At 39.2% G+C, this 26619-nt stretch overlaps 1 protein-coding gene across 4 annotated transcripts in view; it reads right to left on the bottom strand.

The window, feature by feature from the left end:
* Positions 1-26619, bottom strand: part of PDGFD (platelet derived growth factor D) — a 142820-nt gene that overhangs the window by 16835 nt on the left and 99366 nt on the right. For all 4 annotated transcript variants that reach the window (XM_015639080.3, XM_015639098.2, XM_015639091.3 and 1 more), the window contains 2 exons: positions 16246-16305; positions 7699-7900 (listed from right to left, as the gene is read on the bottom strand). In XM_015639080.3, coding sequence (XP_015494566.1) covers positions 7699-7900; positions 16246-16305 — 262 coding nt within the window. The remainder of the gene's footprint in view (positions 1-7698; positions 7901-16245; positions 16306-26619) is intronic.

Genomic DNA, 26619 nt, shown 5'->3' with positions numbered 1-26619 from the left:
GGATGAAAATAATTCCCAAGTATTATTATAGAATGTCTTCATCAGAGACAGCTTAAAACTAAGGGAAACATAAAAGAGATGCACTGGACCACTAAACTGGATACTTGGGGCCCAATGTTTACCCCTCCCTTCCCTTAAATCCTCTGCTTAAAACCATTTCACATAGCTTTATGTTATGTATTTATCTTGAAGCATTCATCAAAATATTTTGTGATTCTGTGATCTTCATCAGAGACTGCAGCTAATGTCATGTTTTATTCTAAAAAGGGGAGGCCTTAAAGATTGAGGAGAAAGCTGCAGCTGGTCATTGATTAATTTTAAAGAGATAGATGGTCTGTTAGGGTTGCTTTTAACACTTTATCTATTCAAAATTCACACATGGTCTTAACATCATCATAGCTGAATGTTCTACACTTTTTTCATGCATCAGTCACAGAGCAGAGCGAAGGTTGTAAGAGATGGCAGCCGCCTTGCCATGGTATTCCTATACTGCGTGTCAAAGCCATCTACAAGCAAGGCAAGGAGGATTTGCGCAGCTGCAGACTGGTCAGCCCATGATAAAATCAAGGGGGAAATCTTGGAAGCAGTGCCCAGGCACATGACAGACAAGGGGATGATTTGGAACATCCAGAATATATTTAACAAGACCAACTTCAGAGTCAGCTCTGATGAGACATCTGTCTTGCTGGATGAGGTGAAAGCAGCAGAAGCATCTGCTGGTTTTTGAAAGTGATGAATAGCATCCTTGCAGCCAGATTTCTGAGATATAATGGAATAGGTGGACTATAAATTCAGTAGATAACTGGAATATCTGAGAGGCTTGAGGAAAATGGCCAGCAATTCCAAATACAATTGGTAGCTGGCTAGCATTTGTATTCTCCACAGGGTAACACTGGGGTCAATACTGCAAAAGATCTGCAGGTAAACTAGAGGCACTGTAAAAACCATGAAGGACATTCAGAGTAGTGCTGTATATGACTGAAGCTATGGTGTGGCTGAACATGAGGTGGAAAGTTCACAAATAAGATGGAGAGGGACTTTCAGGGCAAGTAGTAATAGGACAAGGGGATATTGATTCATACTGAAAAAAATGTAGGTTTAGATTAGATATTAGGAAGAAATTCTTTACTGTGAGGCTGGTGAGACACTGGAAAAGGCTGCCCAGGCCAGGGAGATTGTGGATGCCCCATCCCTGGAAGTGTTCTAGGTTGGATAGGTTTGAGCAACCTATCTGGTGTCTCTGTCCACAGCAAGGGCATTGGAGCTAGATGATCTCTAAGGTCCCTTCTAATCCAAACCGTTCTGTGATTTTATGATCTCAATAATATAACAGTGAACACTGGGATTACCAACATAATGATATCCTCACAATTATATGGCAATAACAAATGAAATGTAGTTTCCCAGTCACATCTTCTGCTGGTTGAATCATATAAACGCTCTGACATTGATGAAATAATTCTCCATACCAAATTTAGACCAAACCCTGTGGGTTCTAGACTTCAACACATATGGCTGATGATTTTGACTGTTCCACTGCACATACTTAATGATATCACAATAAACAATTTGTTAAATATACCTGAAAACTTGGGAGCTGTCTAAATCCTTCTCACGGGAGCTAAGAAGATCACACAATTTCCATTTAATTTACAGCACTAAGACAAACTTCCTCAATATAGCAACTATTATTTTAGAGGAACGAAAAGATCAAGATTTCAGTAGGATTATAGCTGTTTTCATGGAACAAAGGGCAAAATATATAGGCCTATTATGGACTGGCAAACCAATTATCAGCTGTGGTACAGGTCAAGTAGCAAAAGCAGGCCAAACTATTGGACACAGCTTCATTGAAATCAATGGAAAAGAGAAGCTTATTTCAGTGATAAATAACATGCTGTAAGTTTCACTAGCATTTTAAAAAAGGGTTTAATAAGAAAATCTTTCACTGCAGTGACCAACAATTACATCGTGTAACATGTGAGGGAAAATCTCATTTGTCACAGAGGGGGAAGGTAGGAATGTAGATCTGAATTAGATTGTGAAATGAATGAATGTGTGCAGTTTGAAAGCAACAGACAACTTGGTTCCTAACTGAAGAAGGGTGGGGGAAATAGTCTGGCTTTTTAAGCACAGGGAATACTTTAAATTATCAGCTATTTAAGAAGGTATTCCATGTACTTGGAATATTCAAATTTGCCATGCATGAGCGAGCATTCAGCATTTGTGATGCCTGCACTCCCTGTCTGGTGCACTGAAACTTGCTGGCAGCTGTCCCAGAATGTTTCAAGGAAGAGTGCATGGACGTTTGCAGTAATTTACTGGCCAGTGCTTGCAAGCCTCTGAGAAATAACATTAAAATTTTAACTTCTTGCTAGACCATTTTAAATAATGAGAATTAGAAACTATTGTTAAGGACATGGTGCAACTTGACTGATCTTGGGAACTGATTTGGCAATGAACAGCAGAAACATTCTGTGAAGAACCATTGTCTGACCTCACTACTCCCCTTCCAGAGAGCAGTGTGGTTATGCCAGCAAGTGTTTATTTATTTAACTTGTAAAGCTGTCACTGCAGACAGATGCTATTGCAAGAATGTCCCACCTGATTAATTTCCTCTGATAGCCAAAGGCTTTTTGTGTACTATTTCCTAAAAAGAAAATGAGCTTAGAGGCAGGGGTAGTCTTGTTAATTACCCAAATGTATCTATCTACATGTGTTCCTGCTTCCAAGGTTTATTTATGGGAAAACAAAACAAAACACCCCATTCCTTTCTAAAGACAACCCCTTTCTTTGGGTATCAGCCCCATGACATTTGGATTTACTTCTATGATGAGGAACAGTGAACTTGTCCCTTTTCCTTTCTTTCTTCATTTGTATATAAGCCATTTCACAGCTGGAGGTCTTTTTGGAATTTAAAAACCTTATTCAATAGGAGGTAAAAAATCAGAGACGACAGCAAAACATAATTGAAAACAAGTATGTGGGAAAAGTTAAATAATGTTTAATTGATGGCTCGATTGTCGCTGATGACTGTTTACAATGGTATTAGATGCTCTTCTAATACTATTAACCAGATAAATTCATGCTTTCAGAAACTTAAACTAGGATGAAGATGCTTCCTTGAAACATGTCTGAACTCTCCTTATGACTCTCCAGAAGAATAGAAACCTGTTCGTGAAGAAGATCATCATAATTGTGAAGCATGGATGTTTACTTCTTTACCTGTGTTCTAGACATGAACAGTATTAAATAACCCAATAGCCAGTGATACCTTTTTGGACATATGTAATATAATATATGTATATGTATATATATGTATATGTAATAACCAAATTATTATGTCACTGAGGTCAGCAATATAAAAGGAATTATTTTAAAGTATATACTTTGGTATGATATGCTTTTTTTTTAAGAGGCTAGGATGAACATTAAAGCTGAATATTCATACTTTCAGAGTTTCTAAAATGCAGCAATTGGTAGCAAACCTTTATATTTACAACTGCAGAGGTTATTTGAAATGTCTATCATGTTTTCATGTAGGTGTACACCACAGTTTATAGCTTATACAAGGCCTCTCATTCCAGAATTGTGAAAATCTTTATGTGTCTTCTCCCTCTCTTTTCTGTCTTGTTATGCCAGTCTGGACTGCTCTGGGATTTTACAGTCACCTTTCACTGGAATGGTTAGCAGCAAACCTTGCTGAACATACATCAAACTTCATGTGCTAGTTAGTGAGACACATTTCATACCAGTATCTCACTTCAACAGCGAGAAATGCAATAGAAATTTCAACAGAAATGCAATTTTGATTTCAATAGAAAGAAATGCACTTAACTCAATAGAATTGCATCAGTATCGTAGAGGTGTGAGACCAGATTTTGTAGACTGAATGGAGTTACCATAAATACAGATTTAATCCACACACTCTTTGACTTTCAGGTACTTGAAAGAGATATCCAGGAAGGGACTGATCTGAATATTCATATTTTAATGTGTACAAATACAAAAAATCATAGAATCTTTAGGCCTGTAAAAGACCCTCAGACATCAGAAATACAATCAGAAATCCAGCACTGCCATAATAATCTCTAAATGATATCCCTACATGCCACATCCACATCCACACACTTTTTGAACATTTCCTGGGATGGTGACTCATCACTTTCTCTGGGCAGTCCATTCCAGTGCCTGACAACCCTTTCTGTGAAATTATTTTCCCAATATCCAATCTAAATCTTGCCAGGTGCAACCTGAGATCATTTCTTCTTGTCCTGTCACTTGTTCCCTGGGAGAAGAGGCTGACCCCACCTGGCTGCACCCTCCTTTCAGGCAGTTCCAGAGAGTGATGAGGTCCCCCCTGAGGCTCCTTTTCTCCAGGCTAAACACCCCCAGCTCCCTCAGCTGCTCCTCACAGCACTTGTGCCCCAGAGCCTTCCCCAGCTCCGCTGCCCTTCTCTGGACACGCTCCAGCCCCTCAATGTCTTTCTTGCACTGAGGGGCCCAGAACTGAGCACAGCATTTGAGGTGTGGCCTCAGCAGTGCCGAGTCCAGGGGGACGGTCACTGCCCTGCTCCTGCTGGCCACACCACTGCTGATCCAGGCCAGGATGCCATCGGCCTTCTTGGCCACCTGGGCACTGCTGGATCATGTTCAGCTGCTGTCACCAGCACCCCCAGGTCCTTTTTTAACTGGGCATCTTCCCAGCCACTGCCCCAGGCCTGTAGCACTGCCTGGGGTTGCTGTGAGCCAGGGGCAGGACCCAGCACTTGGCCTTGTTGAACCTCATACAGTTTGCTTTGGTCCATCAATGAAGCAATGGTGGGAGGAAGTAAAGATGGAGCTGGAGTGTACTTTGAAAGAACAAAAGGTTCTGGACTCAAATTTTAACATAAGAAAACATGTTAAGAAGGAATCTTAAATAAGAAAATATTTAAATTTTGGAAACTACTTATTGTTTGTTTATCTTTGTTCAAAGAGTGGTTCCAGAGAGACTGAGCAGCCTCCATTATTGGAGATATTAAAACACTGACTTGACATGGTCATGAGCAACCTTCTATTGATGACCCTGCCTTGAGGAGGAGCATTTAACTTCTTGAGGTGTCTTCCCACTTCATCTATTCCCTGATTCTGTGAGTTTCATCTATGATAAATTCCATCTTCTTATTTGCCTGATCTTGATATTTGTAGATTATTAACAGGCAAATTAAGAAAACACACCATTTAAATATAATTTATCACCTATCCCTGCTATCAGAATTAGTATTCAGCAACACTGCCTCTTTTAGCTCATTTGTACCAGAGTTTGGTATGTGCAGAAGGTTGGATAGGAGTGAAGTTATTAGTGATTAATTTATGCCATTTATATGACGTGATCTGAAAATGCTGTGAAAGATAGGCAGAGATTACATCAAATTGTTCCTACCTGCCTCAGGGCTATTCTAACTTTGGATAAAAAAATAAAGCTCAAGCTGTAAGCCGAAACAGATAGGTATCTGAAATAAATTACGATATAATCTACTGCTCTCTTTGCTGCAAGGTTACCCCACTGCCTATAAACATTCCTCAGAGATCCACACTGTCTGTGTTTAAAAGCCACCAAACATTTCCAATTTAAGGATTTGTTAAAGCTATTTCTTACTCCTCACATCCTCCAAGAACAAGTCTTTAATCTTGTCAGAAGTTTATGACTAAATAAAAATTCTTAACTGAAATTTAAAAAAGATTTCTTTATGGTGAGGTACCTCAGCCCAGAGAGCTGCTAACAGTCAGGGCATTTGGCCTTTAGTTTGAAAACAAAAGGAAAACTGTTTTTAAACTTTTTTTTTTTCCTGTAACCAAACCACTACCAACAAAAAAAATCCTATTTAAAAAAAATAAAGTGTTAAAATTGTAACTGGAAATCTGTTTAGTTTCTTGCTACACAAGAAGCTGAATTGTATTTATAATAAATAGAAAAAATGTTATGCATCTGAATTTTCTGAGCACTACCAGGTCAATCTGATACCTGTAGCCTGCATAATTATCATCAATAAAGCATCAAATGCTATTTTATATTTATGTGGTTATTTAAATATAAGGGATAGTGGGCCAAATATGATCTGAGAATGAAATGATATTTGGAGAATAGAATCAGTACAGGATCCAGGATTCTAATCAGCTTCTATTAAATGCAGAGCAGACCCTTCATTTCTTTTTTATACATATCTACTGGTGCCAAATCCAGCTTGGATGAATAAGGGACACAACAGATCATGCTCCACACACCCCCATAAGGATCAAACCATTCTTGAAAGTCATGCAGTAACACTTTGGTGAAATTTTTCCCCAGCAACACCTGTGGTGGTTACCTGAAATTTTTGAGGTGCCAAGAGGGAGTAAAGAAGTTTACTTTTTGCTGAATGGGTGCTCAGGGATTTATCACAGATTCCTTTGAAGTGCTGAGCCCAGAAACAAAGAAAGCTAACCTGTCTTGGAAATTGTACACCAGTACCGTGTCTCCTAATACACTGTATGTGCCTGAGGTTATCCTCCTACTCCAAGGAGAAGAGCCACAGGACAGCCCACATTACTACCATTCATCTCTTACTCTCCAAGCTAAGGTAGACACATGAATGGCAGGTGGCCTCTGCCAGATCCTGGTTCATGCCCAGCAATAGCAATATGGTGACTGTATTTTTGGGGCCTGGGAACACTTCTTGACACAGTTTTCCCTAACACTAATGCAGTCTATACATCACTTTTAAAACCAAAGCCTCATAATTTGATAACAAGTATGTTACGAACACTGAACTACAATTCTCCCTCCCTCCCTGCTTAATGTATGGGGGTGGGATCTGAGATGTAAATAAATGGTAGATTACACAGAATTGGAACTGTGATTTGGGAATTATAATTTTAAAGTTATAAAGAAGAATGCATGTGAATACACAACTTGAAAATAGACTACAATAAGAGGAATCAAAATTCTTCACTCCAGATCTTCTGTGAAAACTACAGGGATCACCATCCTGGAGAATCCTAACAGACCTCCTATGTCTATACTGCTCATGAAGGGCAATTTCATCAGGCCCTTCAGTGCATGGTTGCCCCAGAGCACAACTGTGTCTTCTCAATAGTGTTTCTTTATCCTTATGGCTTTGTACTGCCAGCTAAACTCCCCTTGGCTTTACCATTTGGTGGATGATTTGAACTAACAGAAGGAAACAAGAAACGTAACCCAGAAATGTGTGCTTTGCTCAATTACAGACAAAGATGTTAAACCACAACAATGTTCCCTGCCAACATAGTGAAAAACAGTGAGATGTTCACATCCTAAAAAAACAGCTGCACATACAGGTGTCTGCACCAGATGCTTCCCTAAGCACAATGTGATAAAAGTGATTATTCCTCACTCAACAGAGAACAGTCCCTAAGCAGGGTATTTAAAGAAGGATGATAACACAGGTAATTAGGAGCCCCATGCTTTACACACAAAGGAATGCTTAAGAGGGTAAAGCTGAGAACCATCTGTCTTTATATGTGGATCTGTGTTTTTATTTGTGAATTTATCTTAAAAAAGGGAAGTTTTCAGTCTGATTTCTCAAGTGAGATCCTACCTAGAAATTGATTAAGGATTAAACGACACGTCCCTAGTTTTAATAGGTGGTACCTTGCCCTTGTCCCAAAGCATGCGTATGTCCCAAAGTCTTTTCCTACCTTTGGACTTCCTGTCGTGGTAGCTCCTGCCTCGATAATGATGCCCACTGTCTGTGTACAGGTTCTCAAGATCCTCTTGCCAGGAGTCCGGGTTAAAGTGTTTGAGCAGATCCTCCACCGTGTCAAACGCGGCAATGGTCTGATCCAGCGCTTCTGCCGTGAGCGTAGGATCAGTCACTGATGGAGAGGGATAGGATACCCCCTAAGAGTGACATACATCTCAGTGCACTTGGAATAAATTACAGCACCACTTTAAACAACTGAAAACAATTATTGACACACTTGTTTCATTATTGAGTGAAACAGTTACTCTGGGCCATCTTTTCAAGTCCTTGGGCCAAGACTTTCTTACACCTGTGTTTTCTTCTTGTAAGGAGAAGGTATACCAAGAAACTCCCAAGCAAATCCCAGAGGAGATGCAGGGACCAAAAGTGCTGCCACTGGTGGACTGCCAGTATTTACATGCACTCCTCAAAGGGAATGATGGTTTGAACATACACAAAGATGTAATGAAAATGTCTTTTGAAAGCACTATGATGGCCATGGCCACAGATATGGAGATGCCAGTTCTGTTGGTTATTTCACATGAGGCAGATCAGAAACCACAGCAGAGAAAGATAAATGCAAAAAGTCTGCTAGACTGTTTTTCTCTGGTCAATTTGGACAACAAATTTGGCATGGTTAGAGACTTGGAAAAATGGCCCTTTGCTAACCAAAATTAAATGTATTACAAAACACTGATGAATTGACATTGAACTGACCTTTCACCCAAAATACAGCTGACTAAACAAACAGAAAAAACATGGTATTTGGATTTTGGGGGTGCTGGTGGGCAAGAGGCTGGCCATGAGCTGTCAGTGTGCACTCCCAGCCCAGAAAGCCAAAGGTGTCCTGGGCTGCATCCAGAGCAGCGTGGGCAGCAGGGCCAGGGAGGGGATTCTGCCCCTCTGCTCTGCTCTGCTCAGACCCCACCTGCAGGGCTGCAGCAGCTCTGGGGTCCCAGCACAGGGAGGATGGGGACCTGCTGGGGCCAGTCCAGAGGAAGGACACCAAGACGATTAGAAGGACTGAAGAAAGACTAGGAGAATTGGAATTGTTCAGCCTGGAGAAGAAAAGGCATCGGGGTGACCTAGCTGTGGCCTTTCAGTGCCTGAAGACAGCCTACAAGAAAGATGAAGAGAAACTTTTTACAAGAGCAGGTAGTGATAAGACAAGGTGGAACAGCTTTAAAATGAAGGAGAATAGGTCTGGATTAGATTTGAGATTTACTGTGAAGGTGGTGAGACACTGGAACAGGTTGCTGAAAGAGTCTGTGGATGCCCCATCCCCGACAGTGTTCACAGTCAGGTTGGAGAGGGCTGTGAGCAGCCTGATCCTATGAAAGGCATCCCTGCCCACTACAAGGGGATTGAAACTAGGTGATCTCTAAAGAACCTTCCAAGCCAAGCCATTCTACAATTCCATGATCTCAGCAATGTAACAATGAATATTTGGATCACCAACATAGTAATATCCTCACAATTATATCATAACACCAAATGGAATGTTTATCTTCCACCAGTTAGGACCAAGTACCATTTTCTGAGTGTTCCCAATGAACTTCTGGCACAATTTGACTTCAAAGGAATGACTGCAGCATTTTCAATTTTACTGAGAGGACTTGAAACATTTTTAAAATTCTTAATTTAGAATCACAATATTCACTATCCTGATATCACCTTTTCCCTTATCCAATAACAAGGATAAATAGCATGTAAAATATGTACAAAAAACCTATTCATGCAGATCTCTTACTTTCTGATGGACCACAATCAATTTTGTTTCTACCACAGGCACAGTATAGCACACAAATTGTTTGGTCTTGTAAGTTGAAACATCAGGGAGAAACCCCTAGAAACCTAAAATCTTTCATGCAAATCCAGCTCTGAAGTAATGCAGCAGAAATATGCCAGTTAAAATTAATGGCTTCCCAAAATATTTGTTTTGCCTCATCTCCCAAGTAAATTCATATATTAAACTATTAATCTTTGTGATTAACCTCACTCAGTTGGGTCCATAATAGGAGGGTCTACTCATTTGAGTAAATTCATTCATTTGTTTGCAAGATTGTGTCCTTTAATTTCCCCTATAAGGGTTTTAAAGTACATATATTTTAAAATAAAATATTTTAAAATAAAACACTTGTCTTTAATGGTAAGCTATATCAAAAAACTAACAATTTTTGACATTTTCTTGCATATGCTACTTTCTTACTGAGGAGAGTTTGGTGGAGCTCATGGCAGTCCAGTAGGGAAAGATCAAACCCTGACTGCCTGTCAAAAGTGAGAGAAAGTCCAAGGATGCTGAAAAAACAGGAGCATAAAAATCAGGCTTACTCAGTGCAGGAGGTTTTTTCCCCACATGTTCAACTGTACATTTCATGACAGAAGTGGAGGTCGAGCTGTGAATATGCAGAGCATTTCAAACTCATACAGGCAATTGGGATTCCCCATTTTCTTTTCATATAAAAGCTCTTACTCAAGAGATTTGTGCAGCCTCGTTCAAACACAGAAGAAAGCTTAACTTTTTCTCAGTGACAGCCAAATCAAGAGGAATTATTTCAACAGCTGAGATAGCCTCCTGGCAGCAACATCATGTGACAGGCCCGAAAGCAACTTCAAAGCTGCCAACCCAACTGCCTCTCTTTTGTCCTGCCAAGAATGAGGCGCTGGCTTCAGGAGAGTTTGTGCTTCTCGTAATCTGACTTCTGAGATCACATCCAAAGATGGGGCAAGAGGAGATGTAAGAAGCAATGAGGAGCCAAGATCCTCCACATTATGTATCTCCTTTGAACTTCTTAAAAACACTCAATACATTTTTAATTTACTGCGACACAAAGGTTGTTTTTTTTTCCTATGTGCTTTTGCCCTTAATTTCTGTTCACTCAGTCTTTTCACTTTCCTATCTCTGTTGTGAGCCTGACAGGCAATTCAATGTGCACCACAGTTTTTTGTTGGTCATAAAATTACTTTACATATAATGGAAACTAACCTTATAAGGAGCTGAATTTTGTTTCCTTTTTTCCCCCCTGAGTTTGCCATGATGGGTTAAGGGCAGAAGCATTTTTTTTAACTTTCGAGAAAAAAACCCAAACAAACAAACAAACAAACAAACAAACAAACAAACTAAAAAACAAATCAAAATATAACTCTGTGATGTGACCTCGGACATGTAAGTAAGAATTTGCTTGCTCTAAAATTTTCATTCTGAGAGTTTTAATGTGTCTATATACTAAAATGACCCTTTGGGTTACTTGTGGGTTTGAGAGAACTCAAACTTGCCATACTACCTGAGCATCAGCAGGATTGTATGTCTTCTTGTCCAAAACTGATAGGTCTGAGTCTGTCCTTCTGCCTCTTAAGACCACAACAGAATCCCTGAATCTTTCTCTTCTGAAGAACTTGGATGTCCTCAGATATTTTCCTTGGTGCTTTTGTGAAAAATTGCTCAATCTCCCTGCCTTATTTTCTCTGAGGATAAAAAGGATTTGCTGGTGCAATGTGCTGGAGAAAATACTTTTTATTAGATAGGGAATGACATGGGAAAACCAATGAAACCGAGGTTCTGCTTCTGGTTTAGCTGTAGGTTTCCATGACCTTGGGCATCAGCTTGCTACCTGTAATATTTGTATTGAACTTCCTTAGCTGCAACACATTAAAAACATTCTTTTCAGAAAAAAACCCAGAATATGAAAAAAGATGAACTTGATTTTTCAATACGAAAAGGATACTGGGTTATTCTTTGGTATATTGTGCATTTTATGACGTTAAGGATATGAACTAACATGGCGTTTACCATAGGCTTAGTCTCTTTTACATAGTTACCTGATGAGGGAGCCCTAGGCTTACTTTTTCAAACATCAGCCTACCATATTTTTAAACAAAATATTCCACCACATTGATTTTTATTTTTTTTTTCCCAAGCACACATTAGAATGAAAAATGAATTTGTGTCTTTTAGTGAAACTGTTCTAGCATCTCCTGCTTGGCACATCCAGTAGATCTCAGCCGTGCTAACATCACTCCTCAAGACTTTCAGCACAGTTGGTTCCAGGCAATCAATGAATCGTATGATGAAGGGCAAGTGTCATTTGCAAATTCAAGAGTAAACACAAGTGAGATTGGCTTAAGATCTAATTTTGGCAGCACAGAGTTTTCTCTTTGCTTGCTGCCTTGATTGGACCCCGATCAGTAGAATTTACCTAGATTTTATTTATTGCTCCTTCAATAGCTGCTCCTGTATGCTACTGTGACAAAGGTGCTATCACTCAGCTCTCTTCCATGAATGCTTCAGACATTGGTCTCAAGTCTGCTTTAAGCACTTAGCCCCATCTCATGTGTTTTAAGAGGAGTTAACAAGAACCGAGATGTGGTGCGGAGCAGGAAGTAAAGCACACAGAAGAGAACTGCCCATATTATGAATTCTCCTGCTACCATGCCATTCCCCAGCACTGGGAAATGGCAGAGAGGACTGATTTTTGCCAATGACACAAGTCAAATGTAATGAAAAGAAAATTAAAATTTTCTATTAGATTACTTAGGTTTTTTTTCTTTCTTAATTTTTTTCCCAAGTTGCAATTCACTGCTGAGTATGGAGTAATTCAGCATATAATATTTTCAGATATAATATTTTATTGGAAACACTTTAAAAAAAATTCTCATTATTGACAATGAAAGGCCAAATCCATTTTCCTGTCAGCCTGCTTTACATATAGGCTTCCATGTAAGTCAAGATTAAAAATTTTAAGTTTGCATCTTGTATTTTCATACTGGCAGGATGGGTCTGAAAGCAAGAAATGTTTCCCAATGGCTGTCTCTTGTGTTTACAACAGCTAAAGGTGTATCCTGAATCTTACATCCCTAAAAACACTGTTTGAATCCAGTATCATTTGGATAAAAGCTTTATTCATCCTCTTTCAAAGGTGAATACAATGTTTCTCTGTGCAGATGCCATTTTATTGAGTTGGATTCAAGCCACCCTATCAATCCATCCATGGGCAAAACAGTGAGAAATTACTTACTGAGACAGAGCTTGTGACTGACTCCCAGTTGGTTTCTGAGGCTGCATGCTGGAAATCATCCTAAGGGGAAGAAACACACAGGAAAAATCACCGTTAAGGCAATATCCTAAATTAACTACAGAATCTAAAAAATGTTTCAGCATTCAACATCTGTCACTTTCTCTAACCCTTTTTAACGCAAAAGTCCCTCGCCATGTGTCACTGCTTAATAAAGCTATTTCCATTCAGGTTCCTCCCTTTTCAATGTTTATAAACTCCTTGTGAGCTTGCTTGGACAAGAATGGGTGAATAGTATTATGGTTGTTGTTGTTTTTATTATTATTATCAACAACAATAACAGTAATAATAATACCAATCTGATATATGCTGGTTTGCATAGCAGGACCTAATCTGGTCAAGGACATTATATTCATCTGCCAACATAAATATTAAACACCATCTCTGTATGTCTACAATCAGAGTATTAATGCAGTTGCCAAATGGATCTGTTGGAAAGAATGTGAACATGCTAATTCCCTGGTACTACTTAGTCAAGGTGAAAAGCAGGGTAACCCAATCCATTTGAAAAGTAGTCCTAACATGACTGTAGCGCTTTGGGTACTTGTGCTGAACAGTACATGATCACCACTGCACTATGTTTTGTTACATCAAAAAACCCAGCCACAATACATTCTCATTAACAGTGTCATTGTACAGAATCTCTGGGCATTTATGATTAATTTGAGCACAGGGATAGGATTCATATCCTCTACCTTTGGACATCTACAAAGCCAACATCTAAGCTAGTCTTATTTCCATTTACAATCAACTAACACTGGTATTTCTAGGGTGCAAATCATCTGATCTACTTTAGAAGCTTGGGATGACGTGCACCCTGAAAATGCATTTTTGTCTCCACTGTCTTTAGAAAGGGAACCTGGGAGGCTTATCATAGATACAGATGTCAAAACTATAGATAATTGACATGTGGTCACCTAAATCCCAATCCACTTGTCTGACCAGTGATAAGCAATCACTACATAAATAATGAAGAAGCTATTTCTTTAATCTTTTGGCAGGTTTACTCATTTCCAGCTGGAATAACTAAACTGTGAAAAATGGAAAAAAAAGGCAGCATTACAGAGTGATTAATAAACACACACATGCAGTGAATAGCAAGTGATCAGCATGAATATGCAGGTAGGAAAGTGGACTGAAGTGACAGCGTACCAAGATTTTAATTTCTAGTAATAGAATTTATAATGAAAAGGTTTGAGGAAGATGGATCAGTGCCTTGGCTCACAATTTCATACTGAATCAGTATCTGATAAGCTTTTTTTTCAGCTGGCAACTGAAAGGGGAAATGGAAAGGAAACCGCACAGCTGATGCTCACTAGACTTGATCCTGCATTGGACCATACATAANATGTGCACCACAGTTTTTTGTTGGTCATAAAATTACTTTACATATAATGGAAACTAACCTTATAAGGAGCTGAATTTTGTTTCCTTTTTTCCCCCTGAGTTTGCCATGATGGGTTAAGGGCAGAAGCATTTTTTTTAACTTTCTGAGAAAAAAACCCAAACAAACAAACAAACAAACAAACAAACAAACTAAAAAACAAATCAAAATATAACTCTGTGATGTGACCTCGGACATGTAAGTAAGAATTTGCTTGCTCTAAAATTTTCATTCTGAGAGTTTTAATGTGTCTATATACTAAAATGACCCTTTGGGTTACTTGTGGGTTTGAGAGAACTCAAACTTGCCATACTACCTGAGCATCAGCAGGATTGTATGTCTTCTTGTCCAAAACTGATAGGTCTGAGTCTGTCCTTCTGCCTCTTAAGACCACAACAGAATCCCTGAATCTTTCTCTTCTGAAGAACTTGGATGTCCTCAGATATTTTCCTTGGTGCTTTTGTGAAAAATTGCTCAATCTCCCTGCCTTATTTTCTCTGAGGATAAAAAGGATTTGCTGGTGCAATGTGCTGGAGAAAATACTTTTTATTAGATAGGGAATGACATGGGAAAACCAATGAAACCGAGGTTCTGCTTCTGGTTTAGCTGTAGGTTTCCATGACCTTGGGCATCAGCTTGCTACCTGTAATATTTGTATTGAACTTCCTTAGCTGCAACACATTAAAAACATTCTTTTCAGAAAAAAACCCAGAATATGAAAAAAGATGAACTTGATTTTTCAATACGAAAAGGATACTGGGTTATTCTTTGGTATATTGTGCATTTTATGACGTTAAGGATATGAACTAACATGGCGTTTACCATAGGCTTAGTCTCTTTTACATAGTTACCTGATGAGGGAGCCCTAGGCTTACTTTTTCAAACATCAGCCTACCATATTTTTAAACAAAATATTCCACCACATTGATTTTTATTTTTTTTTTCCCAAGCACACATTAGAATGAAAAATGAATTTGTGTCTTTTAGTGAAACTGTTCTAGCATCTCCTGCTTGGCACATCCAGTAGATCTCAGCCGTGCTAACATCACTCCTCAAGACTTTCAGCACAGTTGGTTCCAGGCAATCAATGAATCGTATGATGAAGGGCAAGTGTCATTTGCAAATTCAAGAGTAAACACAAGTGAGATTGGCTTAAGATCTAATTTTGGCAGCACAGAGTTTTCTCTTTGCTTGCTGCCTTGATTGGACCCTGATCAGTAGAATTTACCTAGATTTTATTTATTGCTCCTTCAATAGCTGCTCCTGTATGCTACTGTGACAAAGGTGCTATCACTCAGCTCTCTTCCATGAATGCTTCAGACATTGGTCTCAAGTCTGCTTTAAGCACTTAGCCCCATCTCATGTGTTTTAAGAGGAGTTAACAAGAACCGAGATGTGGTGCGGAGCAGGAAGTAAAGCACACAGAAGAGAACTGCCCATATTATGAATTCTCCTGCTACCATGCCATTCCCCAGCACTGGGAAATGGCAGAGAGGACTGATTTTTGCCAATGACACAAGTCAAATGTAATGAAAAGAAAATTAAAATTTTCTATTAGATTACTTAGGTTTTTTTTCTTTCTTAATTTTTTTCCCAAGTTGCAATTCACTGCTGAGTATGGAGTAATTCAGCATATAATATTTTCAGATATAATATTTTATTGGAAACACTTTAAAAAAAATTCTCATTATTGACAATGAAAGGCCAAATCCATTTTCCTGTCAGCCTGCTTTACATATAGGCTTCCATGTAAGTCAAGATTAAAAATTTTAAGTTTGCATCTTGTATTTTCATACTGGCAGGATGGGTCTGAAAGCAAGAAATGTTTCCCAATGGCTGTCTCTTGTGTTTACAACAGCTAAAGGTGTATCCTGAATCTTACATCCCTAAAAACACTGTTTGAATCCAGTATCATTTGGATAAAAGCTTTATTCATCCTCTTTCAAAGGTGAATACAATGTTTCTCTGTGCAGATGCCATTTTATTGAGTTGGATTCAAGCCACCCTATCAATCCATCCATGGGCAAAACAGTGAGAAATTACTTACTGAGACAGAGCTTGTGACTGACTCCCAGTTGGTTTCTGAGGCTGCATGCTGGAAATCATCCTAAGGGGAAGAAACACACAGGAAAAATCACCGTTAAGGCAATATCCTAAATTAACTACAGAATCTAAAAAATGTTTCAGCATTCAACATCTGTCACTTTCTCTAACCCTTTTTAACGCAAAAGTCCCTCGCCATGTGTCACTGCTTAATAAAGCTATTTCCATTCAGGTTCCTCCCTTTTCAATGTTTATAAACTCCTTGTGAGCTTGCTTGGACAAGAATGGGTGAATAGTATTATGGTTGTTGTTGTTTTTATTATTATTATCAACAACAATAACAGTAATAATAATACCAATCTGATATATGCTGGTTTGCATAGCAGGACCTAATCTGGTCAAGGACATTATATTCATCTGCCAACATAAATATTAAACACCATCTCTGTATGTCTACAATCAGAGTATTAATGCAGTTGCCAAATGGATCTGTTGGAAAGAATGTGAACATGCTAATTCCCTGGTACTACTTAGTCAAGGTGAAAAGCAGGGTAACCCAATCCATTTGAAAAGTAGTCCTAACATGACTGTAGCGCTTTGGGTACTTGTGCTGAACAGTACATGATCACCACTGCACTATGTTTTGTTACATCAAAAAACCCAGCCACAATACATTCTCATTAACAGTGTCATTGTACAGAATCTCTGGGCATTTATGATTAATTTGAGCACAGGGATAGGATTCATATCCTCTACCTTTGGACATCTACAAAGCCAACATCTAAGCTAGTCTTATTTCCATTTACAATCAACTAACACTGGTATTTCTAGGGTGCAAATCATCTGATCTACTTTAGAAGCTTGGGATGACGTGCACCCTGAAAATGCATTTTTGTCTCCACTGTCTTTAGAAAGGGAACCTGGGAGGCTTATCATAGATACAGATGTCAAAACTATAGATAATTGACATGTGGTCACCTAAATCCCAATCCACTTGTCTGACCAGTGATAAGCAATCACTACATAAATAATGAAGAAGCTATTTCTTTAATCTTTTGGCAGGTTTACTCATTTCCAGCTGGAATAACTAAACTGTGAAAAATGGAAAAAAAAGGCAGCATTACAGAGTGATTAATAAACACACACATGCAGTGAATAGCAAGTGATCAGCATGAATATGCAGGTAGGAAAGTGGACTGAAGTGACAGCGTACCAAGATTTTAATTTCTAGTAATAGAATTTATAATGAAAAGGTTTGAGGAAGATGGATCAGTGCCTTGGCTCACAATTTCATACTGAATCAGTATCTGATAAGCTTTTTTTTCAGCTGGCAACTGAAAGGGGAAATGGAAAGGAAACCGCACAGCTGATGCTCACTAGACTTGATCCTGCATTGGACCATACATAAGTCTGTCTGTCTGTATATCTATCTATCTACCTATCTATCTATCCATCCATCCATCCATCCATCCATCCATCCATCCATCCATCCATCCATATATTAAATTATTTCTTAGGAATGGAAAACAGGAAAGTGAACTCAAAATTTGCTAACTCACCAATAAAATGTTCCTTTAGTCAAGAAGGAACAGAGCTGCTTTCAGATTCAGAATCAATATACTTGTTTTTTTAAATGTTTTTCATTTGCTATGGAAAAAAATTTAAATGCCTCAAAAGTCACAAGAGTGTTTATTCAATACTGTTACTGTTTCTTCTTCTTCAGTATTTAACAGAAATTAAGAAATCCCATCACTAAGAGACCACTGAAGCTGAAATTAAAATATTAATAATTATGTGGTTATTTTCTGCTAAGAATACAGAAGAAAAACACTGGTGAATGCAGTTTGTTTTTTTTTTTTTTTTTAAATAAAAACCATTAAAGAGATCTACAGGCTATAATCAGGTCATACACCGTTCTGAATATGCCCACCTTGGCCACATTCTCAACACATTTGGTTGCCCAGTTCTTGACAAGCCACAATTTAAATTAAATAAAAATGTATTTGAAAAGCTCATGAATCCTCTGGTAAAGGCTGCCAGTTGCAAAACTTGGAAATAATTTCCTCTCTGTCATTAACTTCTATTTAGCACTTCCAGGAAAAAAAAGTGGCATTGGGTTCTAAAGCATTATTTTAAAACAGAAACAATTTGCTTCACTGAATGTTTTGAGAAGACTGTAGTTTTGTGTTCAAAGGGATGGACCACTTGTTTTATCAAAATGTGGATATCAAAACTGTTTCTTTAGCCTGTGATTCTTTGAGTTGGTTCATGCCAGGAAACCCCTCCAAAATCCTGATATAGACACGTGTACCACCTGCTTCTTGGATCTCAAACCTGATGACTGCACATTTCAACTCTGATTATATTCAATCTGCATAAACTATTCACAACTCCATGGTTTTGTTCCACCACCACTCAAGGCAGCTGCAGTCATTCTTAGCTTCTCGGCGCTTTCAACCTCTACAGTTTGGAGATTATTATTATCCATGGTTTCTGCTTGCAACTATTTCAAATAATAGTATCAAAGTGGCTCTCATTACAAAACTCTCTCCTCCTTCTCACCTTTGCCCCTAGCAGAAGCTGAAGGACAAATCTATTTTCAGTGCTATCTGTTCAATTCATTCTACCTCATTCATGTCAATTTGCCTGTGATTGCTTTGGCTGTTGTTTTGCTGTTGTTTCTTCACTACTTAAAAACAGCATTAAAACTTTTAGTGAAAACATTTTAAAAAACACCAAAATTCTTGTATATTTTCTTATTGATTCAGGAACAAGAAGGTGGTAACAATTTGGCTACATCACCTTGACAACAGCGCTTCTATTTCTGTGTTTGTGTCATGGTAACATAAAAACTTTACTGGAGACTTCAGCAAAGTGCTGAATTAACTGTTCTACAAGCAGCAAAAATACAGTCAGAACAACAGGACTACCAGTCACCTTCTGATAGCAGCTACACTCAGTGAAGAAAAATGACTTCCAAACATCAGCTTCCAAAATTACACCTCAGCAAGACAAATTCTGAGTCACTCCTCTGAGTTAAATATGTATGGACAGTGATATACTGTTCCTGGCTCTGTTTCAGACAAAGAAAAGCTACTCTCTCCCTTGCAGGTGGACTTTACAGCCTGTCTCTCACCACTGATTGCCAGTAAGTGACAAGGAATCACAGGGAATAATCCATGTTTCATCCAGGACTTTCACAAGTGGAGATCATGATGCAAAATCATAGCTATCAGTGATACATGAGACTGCAGAGCCAGATAGCACTGGTCCCTGAGGAAGATGATTTGCAGCCCAGGGGTCCAATGACCTGCCACAGCACAGGCTCTGCAGTGTTGAAATCATGGGGCTCAGCAGGGTCAGTAGGAACAGAGAGGCATCAGGAAAACACCCGGGATGTGGCTGGGAAGCTCGCCAGTTTGAGAAGCATGTTGTCATGACTCACTTTGTTGTACCACCCATGTGGCAAAACATGCGAGTCCAACCAGCTATGCTGAGTTACTGTCTGGTCCTCAAATTAAAAGCAAGAAGCGCTGCGATTCTTCACTTTTTTAATTGTACTTTTTAACTGTAGGTTAGTCTTTTTGTCATCTTGGGGCATGATTACTATAAGGGAAGATGCCTGGGACAGGCAATAACTACCACAGGTTGGGTACAGCACACTGACAGCTCTCTCCAGCACAAAGAAGCAGCCCAATATCTCTTATAAGCTTCTCTGTCAAGTCTTTTCCTTAATCTGAATCTTTCTGGGGTGATTGGGTTAGATTTGGTGAAAAATCATTAATCTGACAAAACAACTACAAAATATTGCTCATGAAAGTTGAGACAATAAGTGAGTGGGAAAGGTTCTCAAAAGAGTTGCAGTTAACAAGAGTGCAGGCAGAACCCGTGACTGATGATTAGTGCCCACTGGTTCAGTAAGGTCCTTTCCTAAAGGAGCTACCTTCTCTACTCTGCTCTTCTACTCAGAAGAGAGGTGAGGGAGAAAGGGTCAAAATGCAGACATGTTCTTGGGGCAAGTAAACATGAGAAAGTGGAAGAATGAAGTAAACTAAGAAAAAAGACAGAGAAGCTGAAGTGATGAGCTTTGCCTGTGGCCACCCCATTTGTGGTATTTTGACACCATAACGATAAACGATCCAAAGGAAAAACAGTTTCTGGACATTTACAGAAGAATGGGACTAAGGGATGTACTGAGACACACAGAAGATCCTGCAGAAACAAATCATGGTGAAATGGAGCATGCTCAAAGATGTCCAGTACAGAAACCAAATGAAGCTGGGAGCTCTCCCTGGAATGTAATAATTAGGGATGAAGGACAATGGAAAGTTTGTAAGGAAAAATTAGAATAAATGGCAACTGGAAGAAAAGAAGAGACTAAGTTACCCAAACATTTTGATTTATAAACAGAAAATTATACCCTTTGTTGAACAACAGTTAACATGTATCTACTGCATTCAAAGTTATGTGCAGACAGGTAGCTGGTAAGCAGATACACTTGTATTTGTATATACTAATAATAAAATATAATAACCTGTAAATCTTTCTTTTTTTTTTCCCCTCCACAAGCAGTAGTACCTATATTCTCACTAACCTGAATTTACAGGTATTACAGTTCCTATACAAAGCGACACATATTTCAAGCAAATAAACTCCAAACTCAAAACATGCTGTATAACCGGAATGGTATTGTGTAAGTTGGAGGCAAAAGAAAATTCATGGTTCCATTAAAAAAAATGTTGTGATACATATTCAAAGTTGTACACTTCAACTGATTAAATTTCATTTCTCATGTAGCATTTTAGTACAATCCAATTTCTATAATTACAAGCTTATAGATTTACACTTTGAAATATCTTTTTCTTGTATTGTACTTTCATTTCGTCACATTGCTGGGTTTTAATTTAGTATTAGAATATTATTTATAAACACCTCCTAAGGATGCTGAAAGATACCAATAGCAGGCTGCTAGGAAGCCAAAGGCTGCATTTTTCTTACAGTAATGGTCAAATGGCTGCTCTGTTCAGCCCTGGTGACCAGATATTAAAATAAAAGTTACTGAATTTGGAGAGCGTGCAACGATGATGGTTCATAATCTGGGAATCATGCCTTGCAATGAAACATTAAGTGTCCTTCAAGAAGGTTAGATGTGAATTGACCTTGTCTCTCCAGATAATAACCCATACTCTGCTAAAAGAGCCTATTACCAGTGTCAACAAGCTCTTTTATTTGGCAGTGCAAGCATTAACAAATCTAGGTATCTGTAATGCAAGGGCAGCAATATCCAAACGGGAAGTATGAGCAAATTTTACCACTGACGTCAGCTATTCCTGGAACAGCTAAGAAATTAACAAATAACTTTAATAATACTGAATTTTCTTTTCTATTTTTGATGCAGTCCCATAAAAGGCAGGCCATCTATGACAACAGTATTTTAAAGTCAGTAGCAAAAGGTGAGACTGCCACCAAAATACCTGATCTCAAATGTAAAAGCGTGATTCTTGTCCCTTTAAAAAAGACATAAATTGAGTTTCTGAAGCCCAGTTGCCACTACACAGCAGTAGTTACAACCTTATCAGTTAAGTTAATACTAGTGCAAGGCAACATATTAGATCCCTCTTGATTTTTTCTGACACATTTACTAGCTGTAAATGAACAGGAAATGTAAGATACTTAAAATTTCAAAAGTTTAAGGTTTTAATAATGACTTAGGTTAACTGCAGTTTATTACATTTATTTATGAAAAGCTGAAGTAGAACTGAAGCAGAAGACTATCTTTAGTAAGTTATGTTTCATCAATACTCCTCTTCATCCTTCACCCAGCTCTGGAAATAGGCATTGCTGGGTGCATACTGAAGAATGTCTAGGACACTGACTTTTAAATGATCTGTCTAAAAGGTCACACAATACATGTTCAAATGAGATGGCAGTTATGCCTTTGAAAAATCAGATGTCATCTGACTCTATTATGCCTATGAACATCCTGTTTGCTACTCATACCCACAAGAAAGTGTGCAGGACTTCATTACCGTGCTGTGCAAATTGTGCATTACCTTTATTTTTCCCATTTATCACAGAAGCCTGTCCTCACATCTCCATGTACAAAGGATTTGCTAATAGCTAATCTGCTGCATAATGCAGTTAAGCAATTGTAAACAAAACACAAATCAACCAGCATTCATTGTAAATATTCTGCAATTTCTCCTTTGCCATTTTTATCTGAATGGCAAATTTTGATTCTGCAATTAAACACAGGGACACAAAACTTGAAAGGCTCTCCCAGGCTGTCTCTTCCAAACCCCTCAGACTGGTTGGCTGTTTCCAAGCTAAATTTATCTTTATTGCACTTATGTAAGTACCAGCTTTATCCTTTTCTTCCCCTCCCAAGTTTGCTTCCTGCAGTAATTCTGAAGAGATGTTATATCTCTTCTCAGCATCCATTTTATTACACTAAGCAAGCCAAGCTGTCTTGGCCCTTAGTAAGAAATGTCCTCTTCTCCCCCATTGTCCCTGAACTCAGTCCAAGAAAAATGTAGTTGCTCTGTACCATGGAGACCAGAACTGTACAAAGTATTCCAGAAAAGATGCAACTACAGCCTCATTGGTCACATGCCTAGTACACTGAGAAATTTTCTTTTCCCCTCTTCAATAACCAGTGATATGCCATTTAATAGCAAGTACTTTTGTTATTAATCTCTACATGAGTGACCTCTTTGCTCATATTTGGGCTGTTCCATTTCACTGCAAATCAATTCTGTGCTGCTCAAGGTCATCCAGCTTGCCTCTCCAATACTTTGATTTTCCCATTCATGAGTAATGAACTTCAGTATTGTGTGTGCTGCAAAAACCATTAAAATGCTACTCTGCAGGTTGTACTCTGGTCCCTGAAACATCCCAGTATTAAAACTGACCATAAGATCAACCTCTTAGAAACTCCTGTTAGCAAGCTGTCCCTGGCTGGATACTCCCTTCTGCATTACACGACACTGCCTGCCCTTTGACTGCCATGTGCCATCTTCTCCAGCACAAGGGACTATTTCCTGCATGACACTGGGTGAGATGCTCCTTTCAAGTCCAAATACATTTGCTAGACAGCATTTCCTTCCATTCTATGCTATTGTTCAGTCTGGAATGAGCTTCTTTGATAAAGAGATGTGGAGGTTTTTTTCCTAGTTTCCTACATCCTTAACCCCCTTTTTTTTTTGCTGACAAGTGCCCTGCAAGCATTCTAGGTGAGACTTATGAGTGTGAAGGTGCTCGGGGCACTCTCCTGTCATTGATGCCATAGGCTGCCACTGCATTCACCATCTCCACGTGAGCTCTGGCTCCCCTTACTGCAATCCAGGGATGCAATCCAGGTGCTGCACGCTTACACTGCATCTGCTCCTCACTCCCTTCCTATTCCTTTTGAATACAAAGGAGACCTGCGTTCAGAAGTGACTTTTGGTGCCTTATGGTCTGCAGTGCCCACGTTTTGGCAGTGATAGTGGAGCGGTCTGAAGACAACTGGGCTCCTTGCTCACCTCGGGTCTGTGTCTAAGCACACCTGGTGGCATCCCATTTTGTAGGGCTTGTTGGTCCTCCTCTGATGCCCCATGCTGGCTCTGCCAGGGCAGTGGGAAGCAAACATCCAGAGGGGTCCTGATCAGGGTGATGCTGCACATCAAAGTGGGAAAAGAGCTTGGGAGGAGTGATCCCATGAGCCAAAAACTTGCTCTCAGGTCAGTATCTAGTGCCCTTGTGAGGACTTTGGTGAACTTCTGCCACGCTGACTGGCAGGGTTTTGGAAGCAGCATCCCTGGTAATAGGTAACTCTGCCCTGAGCAAAACTGAAAATCTGATACTTCACTTGCCCTGGTAGTGTCCAGGTGGGCAAAAAACTCTTTCAGAGTTAACAGAAGGCAGTGACAGCTGGTTATTTCAGGTCCTCCTCCTTGGTGTGACTCATACCAAATGGGAATGTACTGAAAGGCCCCAGTACTAGGGATAGAAGGAAAAATATTAATGAGACAAGGAGCAAGCTATTAATTTTCTGACTTCTTTCCACTTGGGTTTCTACACATTTTTTAATAGATTTAAACACGGTCCATAATCAGAGAAAAATAATCATTAATAAATACAGTGTAATTTCATTTAATATTCCAAGTTTTCCAAGTTCTACCAGGAAGATCTGCTAAGTGGTCAAACATACACACTTACATTTTCAGATGTGATTTGGGAGAAACATGGAAGCAATAATATTAAAAATGAAAAACTTTAATGGAGCTAAAAAAATTTAATTCTAAAGCTGAGTACACAATGTAGAAGGGTACTGGTAAGGGACATTAGCTATCCTAGCAGAAATCCCAGTCTATTGACTTTTTTGTGAAGGATCCATTTGTTTTTGAGCTCTGTCAGAGGATGGCGTTCAATTCTGCAGTAAACATGCAGCAGAAGCATGTGTTATGTTTCACAGATAATGCAAAATATAGCAATTTGTTCACTCTCCTGCTTTGACTGGAAGGCACTGCATTTTCTAGGACAACAAAAAAGGACTGCTATCCAAGCTTTCTAAGATGTTCAATAATCATAAAAATAGCAAGAAAATCTAACCTTTGAAGAATAGAAGGTCCATTTTCTCTTAGCTTTTCCAGGTTTTTGATGTGATCAAAAGCAGACAATTTACTGCACACAGCATAGGATACTGCTTACTGGGGGTTTTGTTTAACTGGAGTTTCATCAAACAGCTAAATTAAGGAAAAAATGAAACTATTCCAACTGAACTTCCTGATCCAGATCTATTCCTCAGAAACACCACTGCTGTTAGAGCTAAGTACAAGTACTTTAGGAGCAGTTATGTTTCTCATTTGTCTTATGCATAATTTTACAAAAGCAGTTGTAAATGACACCATGAGTAAAGACCAGGTGAAAAACACCATGTATTTGCCACCTTTTGCAAACAATCTAACTAAACCATGTTATCAGTTTTAGGATCAGCTTACCAAAAAATGGCCTTGAAAATCCTTCTAAATACCAAACTGAGACCTTAATCTCAGGACCAGGATGGTCCTGGGCCACAATTACTGTGTCACACATTTTATTTGAATTTTGACTAAATATAAGCATAATCAAATAGACTAAGGATGGCTGTAGAATTATAATAGGCTAAACATTTTCAAGCGATGAAAATCAAGACAAACAGTTCAAATCATTTTTATACAAATGGCCTAAAAATGTCACAGAAAATTGAAACCGGCAAAAAACTAAAAAGTTGTAAACATCATTTAATACAAAGAAATATGGTAGGATTACCAGAGGTCAGAACCAGTCGCAGGTAAGAAAAACAAGCTTTCACTTTAAAGAATGTAAAAGTGGAGAAAAAGGTACAAATCATAAACTCTATTTGATAGCACACATGGACTCAGAAAGGAATGGGTGCCAAGAGCCTGGATGGAACAAAGATAAAAAACCATGACATTAATCTGAAATGTGCCATGGAGGGTGACTTATGCCTGCACACACAGAGATCTTCCCCAGGGCACAAGGACATGCTCCCCCGTACCAAGAGGACACCCAGTACCCCTGAGCACCACCAAGGGGACACCACATCACCATAAACCATCACCTCCCAGGGGACCATGGGCACAGGCAGGACCTCTCCTCACCAGCAGGATGTGTGAGCATTTGCACATCTTCACCACCTTCCCATGGGTGCAGAACAGGGTTATGCTCAGAAAAAAAGTGATGTTTGTGGGTGCAAGTGGCTCTTCCAGAAACTGGAGATGGGTATTCTCAAGACAACAGGCACAGTTAGCTATCTCACATGGGTGTGATATCAGTATCAATAAAAATTACAGGAAGGAGCTACACACCCCATCTATGGAGATGGAGACACCAAACCCCTGCCATCCTGCCCTTGCAGTGCTGGTCTGCACAGGCCAGGCTTTTCAGCTGCCCACCTCCATCAGCAATGCAGGCTTATGGGGAAAAAACCACTGGGAAGGGCTATCACAAACTCCAGCAGAAAGACTTTGCTCTGTGTCATAAAAAACGAATCCTTCCTGAACACCAGACAGCATTTTTAAAGTACCAAACTCACAGACTGTTTAGTTTCTACTGCTGATTTTTAGCACAGCCCCCTAGCCACCCTGCCCATCTCTGTCCACTTGTCTAGGAGGACTAGAATTGAACTGCACCAGCAGTAGGCCCACACCCACGCAATAGTCCTGATTTCAGCAGCTGGAATTACAGGAGTTGTCTCTGCTTTTAATCTACTCCTTAATGCACCTGGAAAATGTACCTGAACCGGCACTCAGCAAGCACTGTCAGCACACAAAGTTGCTGCTGAGGTGGGAAAACAGAGTGTTTATTTTCACATATTTCTGATGGAGATAAATTG

Source organism: Parus major, chromosome 1 (assembly GCF_001522545.3).
Source record: "Parus major isolate Abel chromosome 1, Parus_major1.1, whole genome shotgun sequence".
Taxonomy (NCBI): Eukaryota; Metazoa; Chordata; class Aves; order Passeriformes; family Paridae; genus Parus; species Parus major.
The sequence above is the reverse complement of the archived record's forward strand: the minus strand, read 5'-3'. Positions and strand labels throughout refer to the sequence as shown.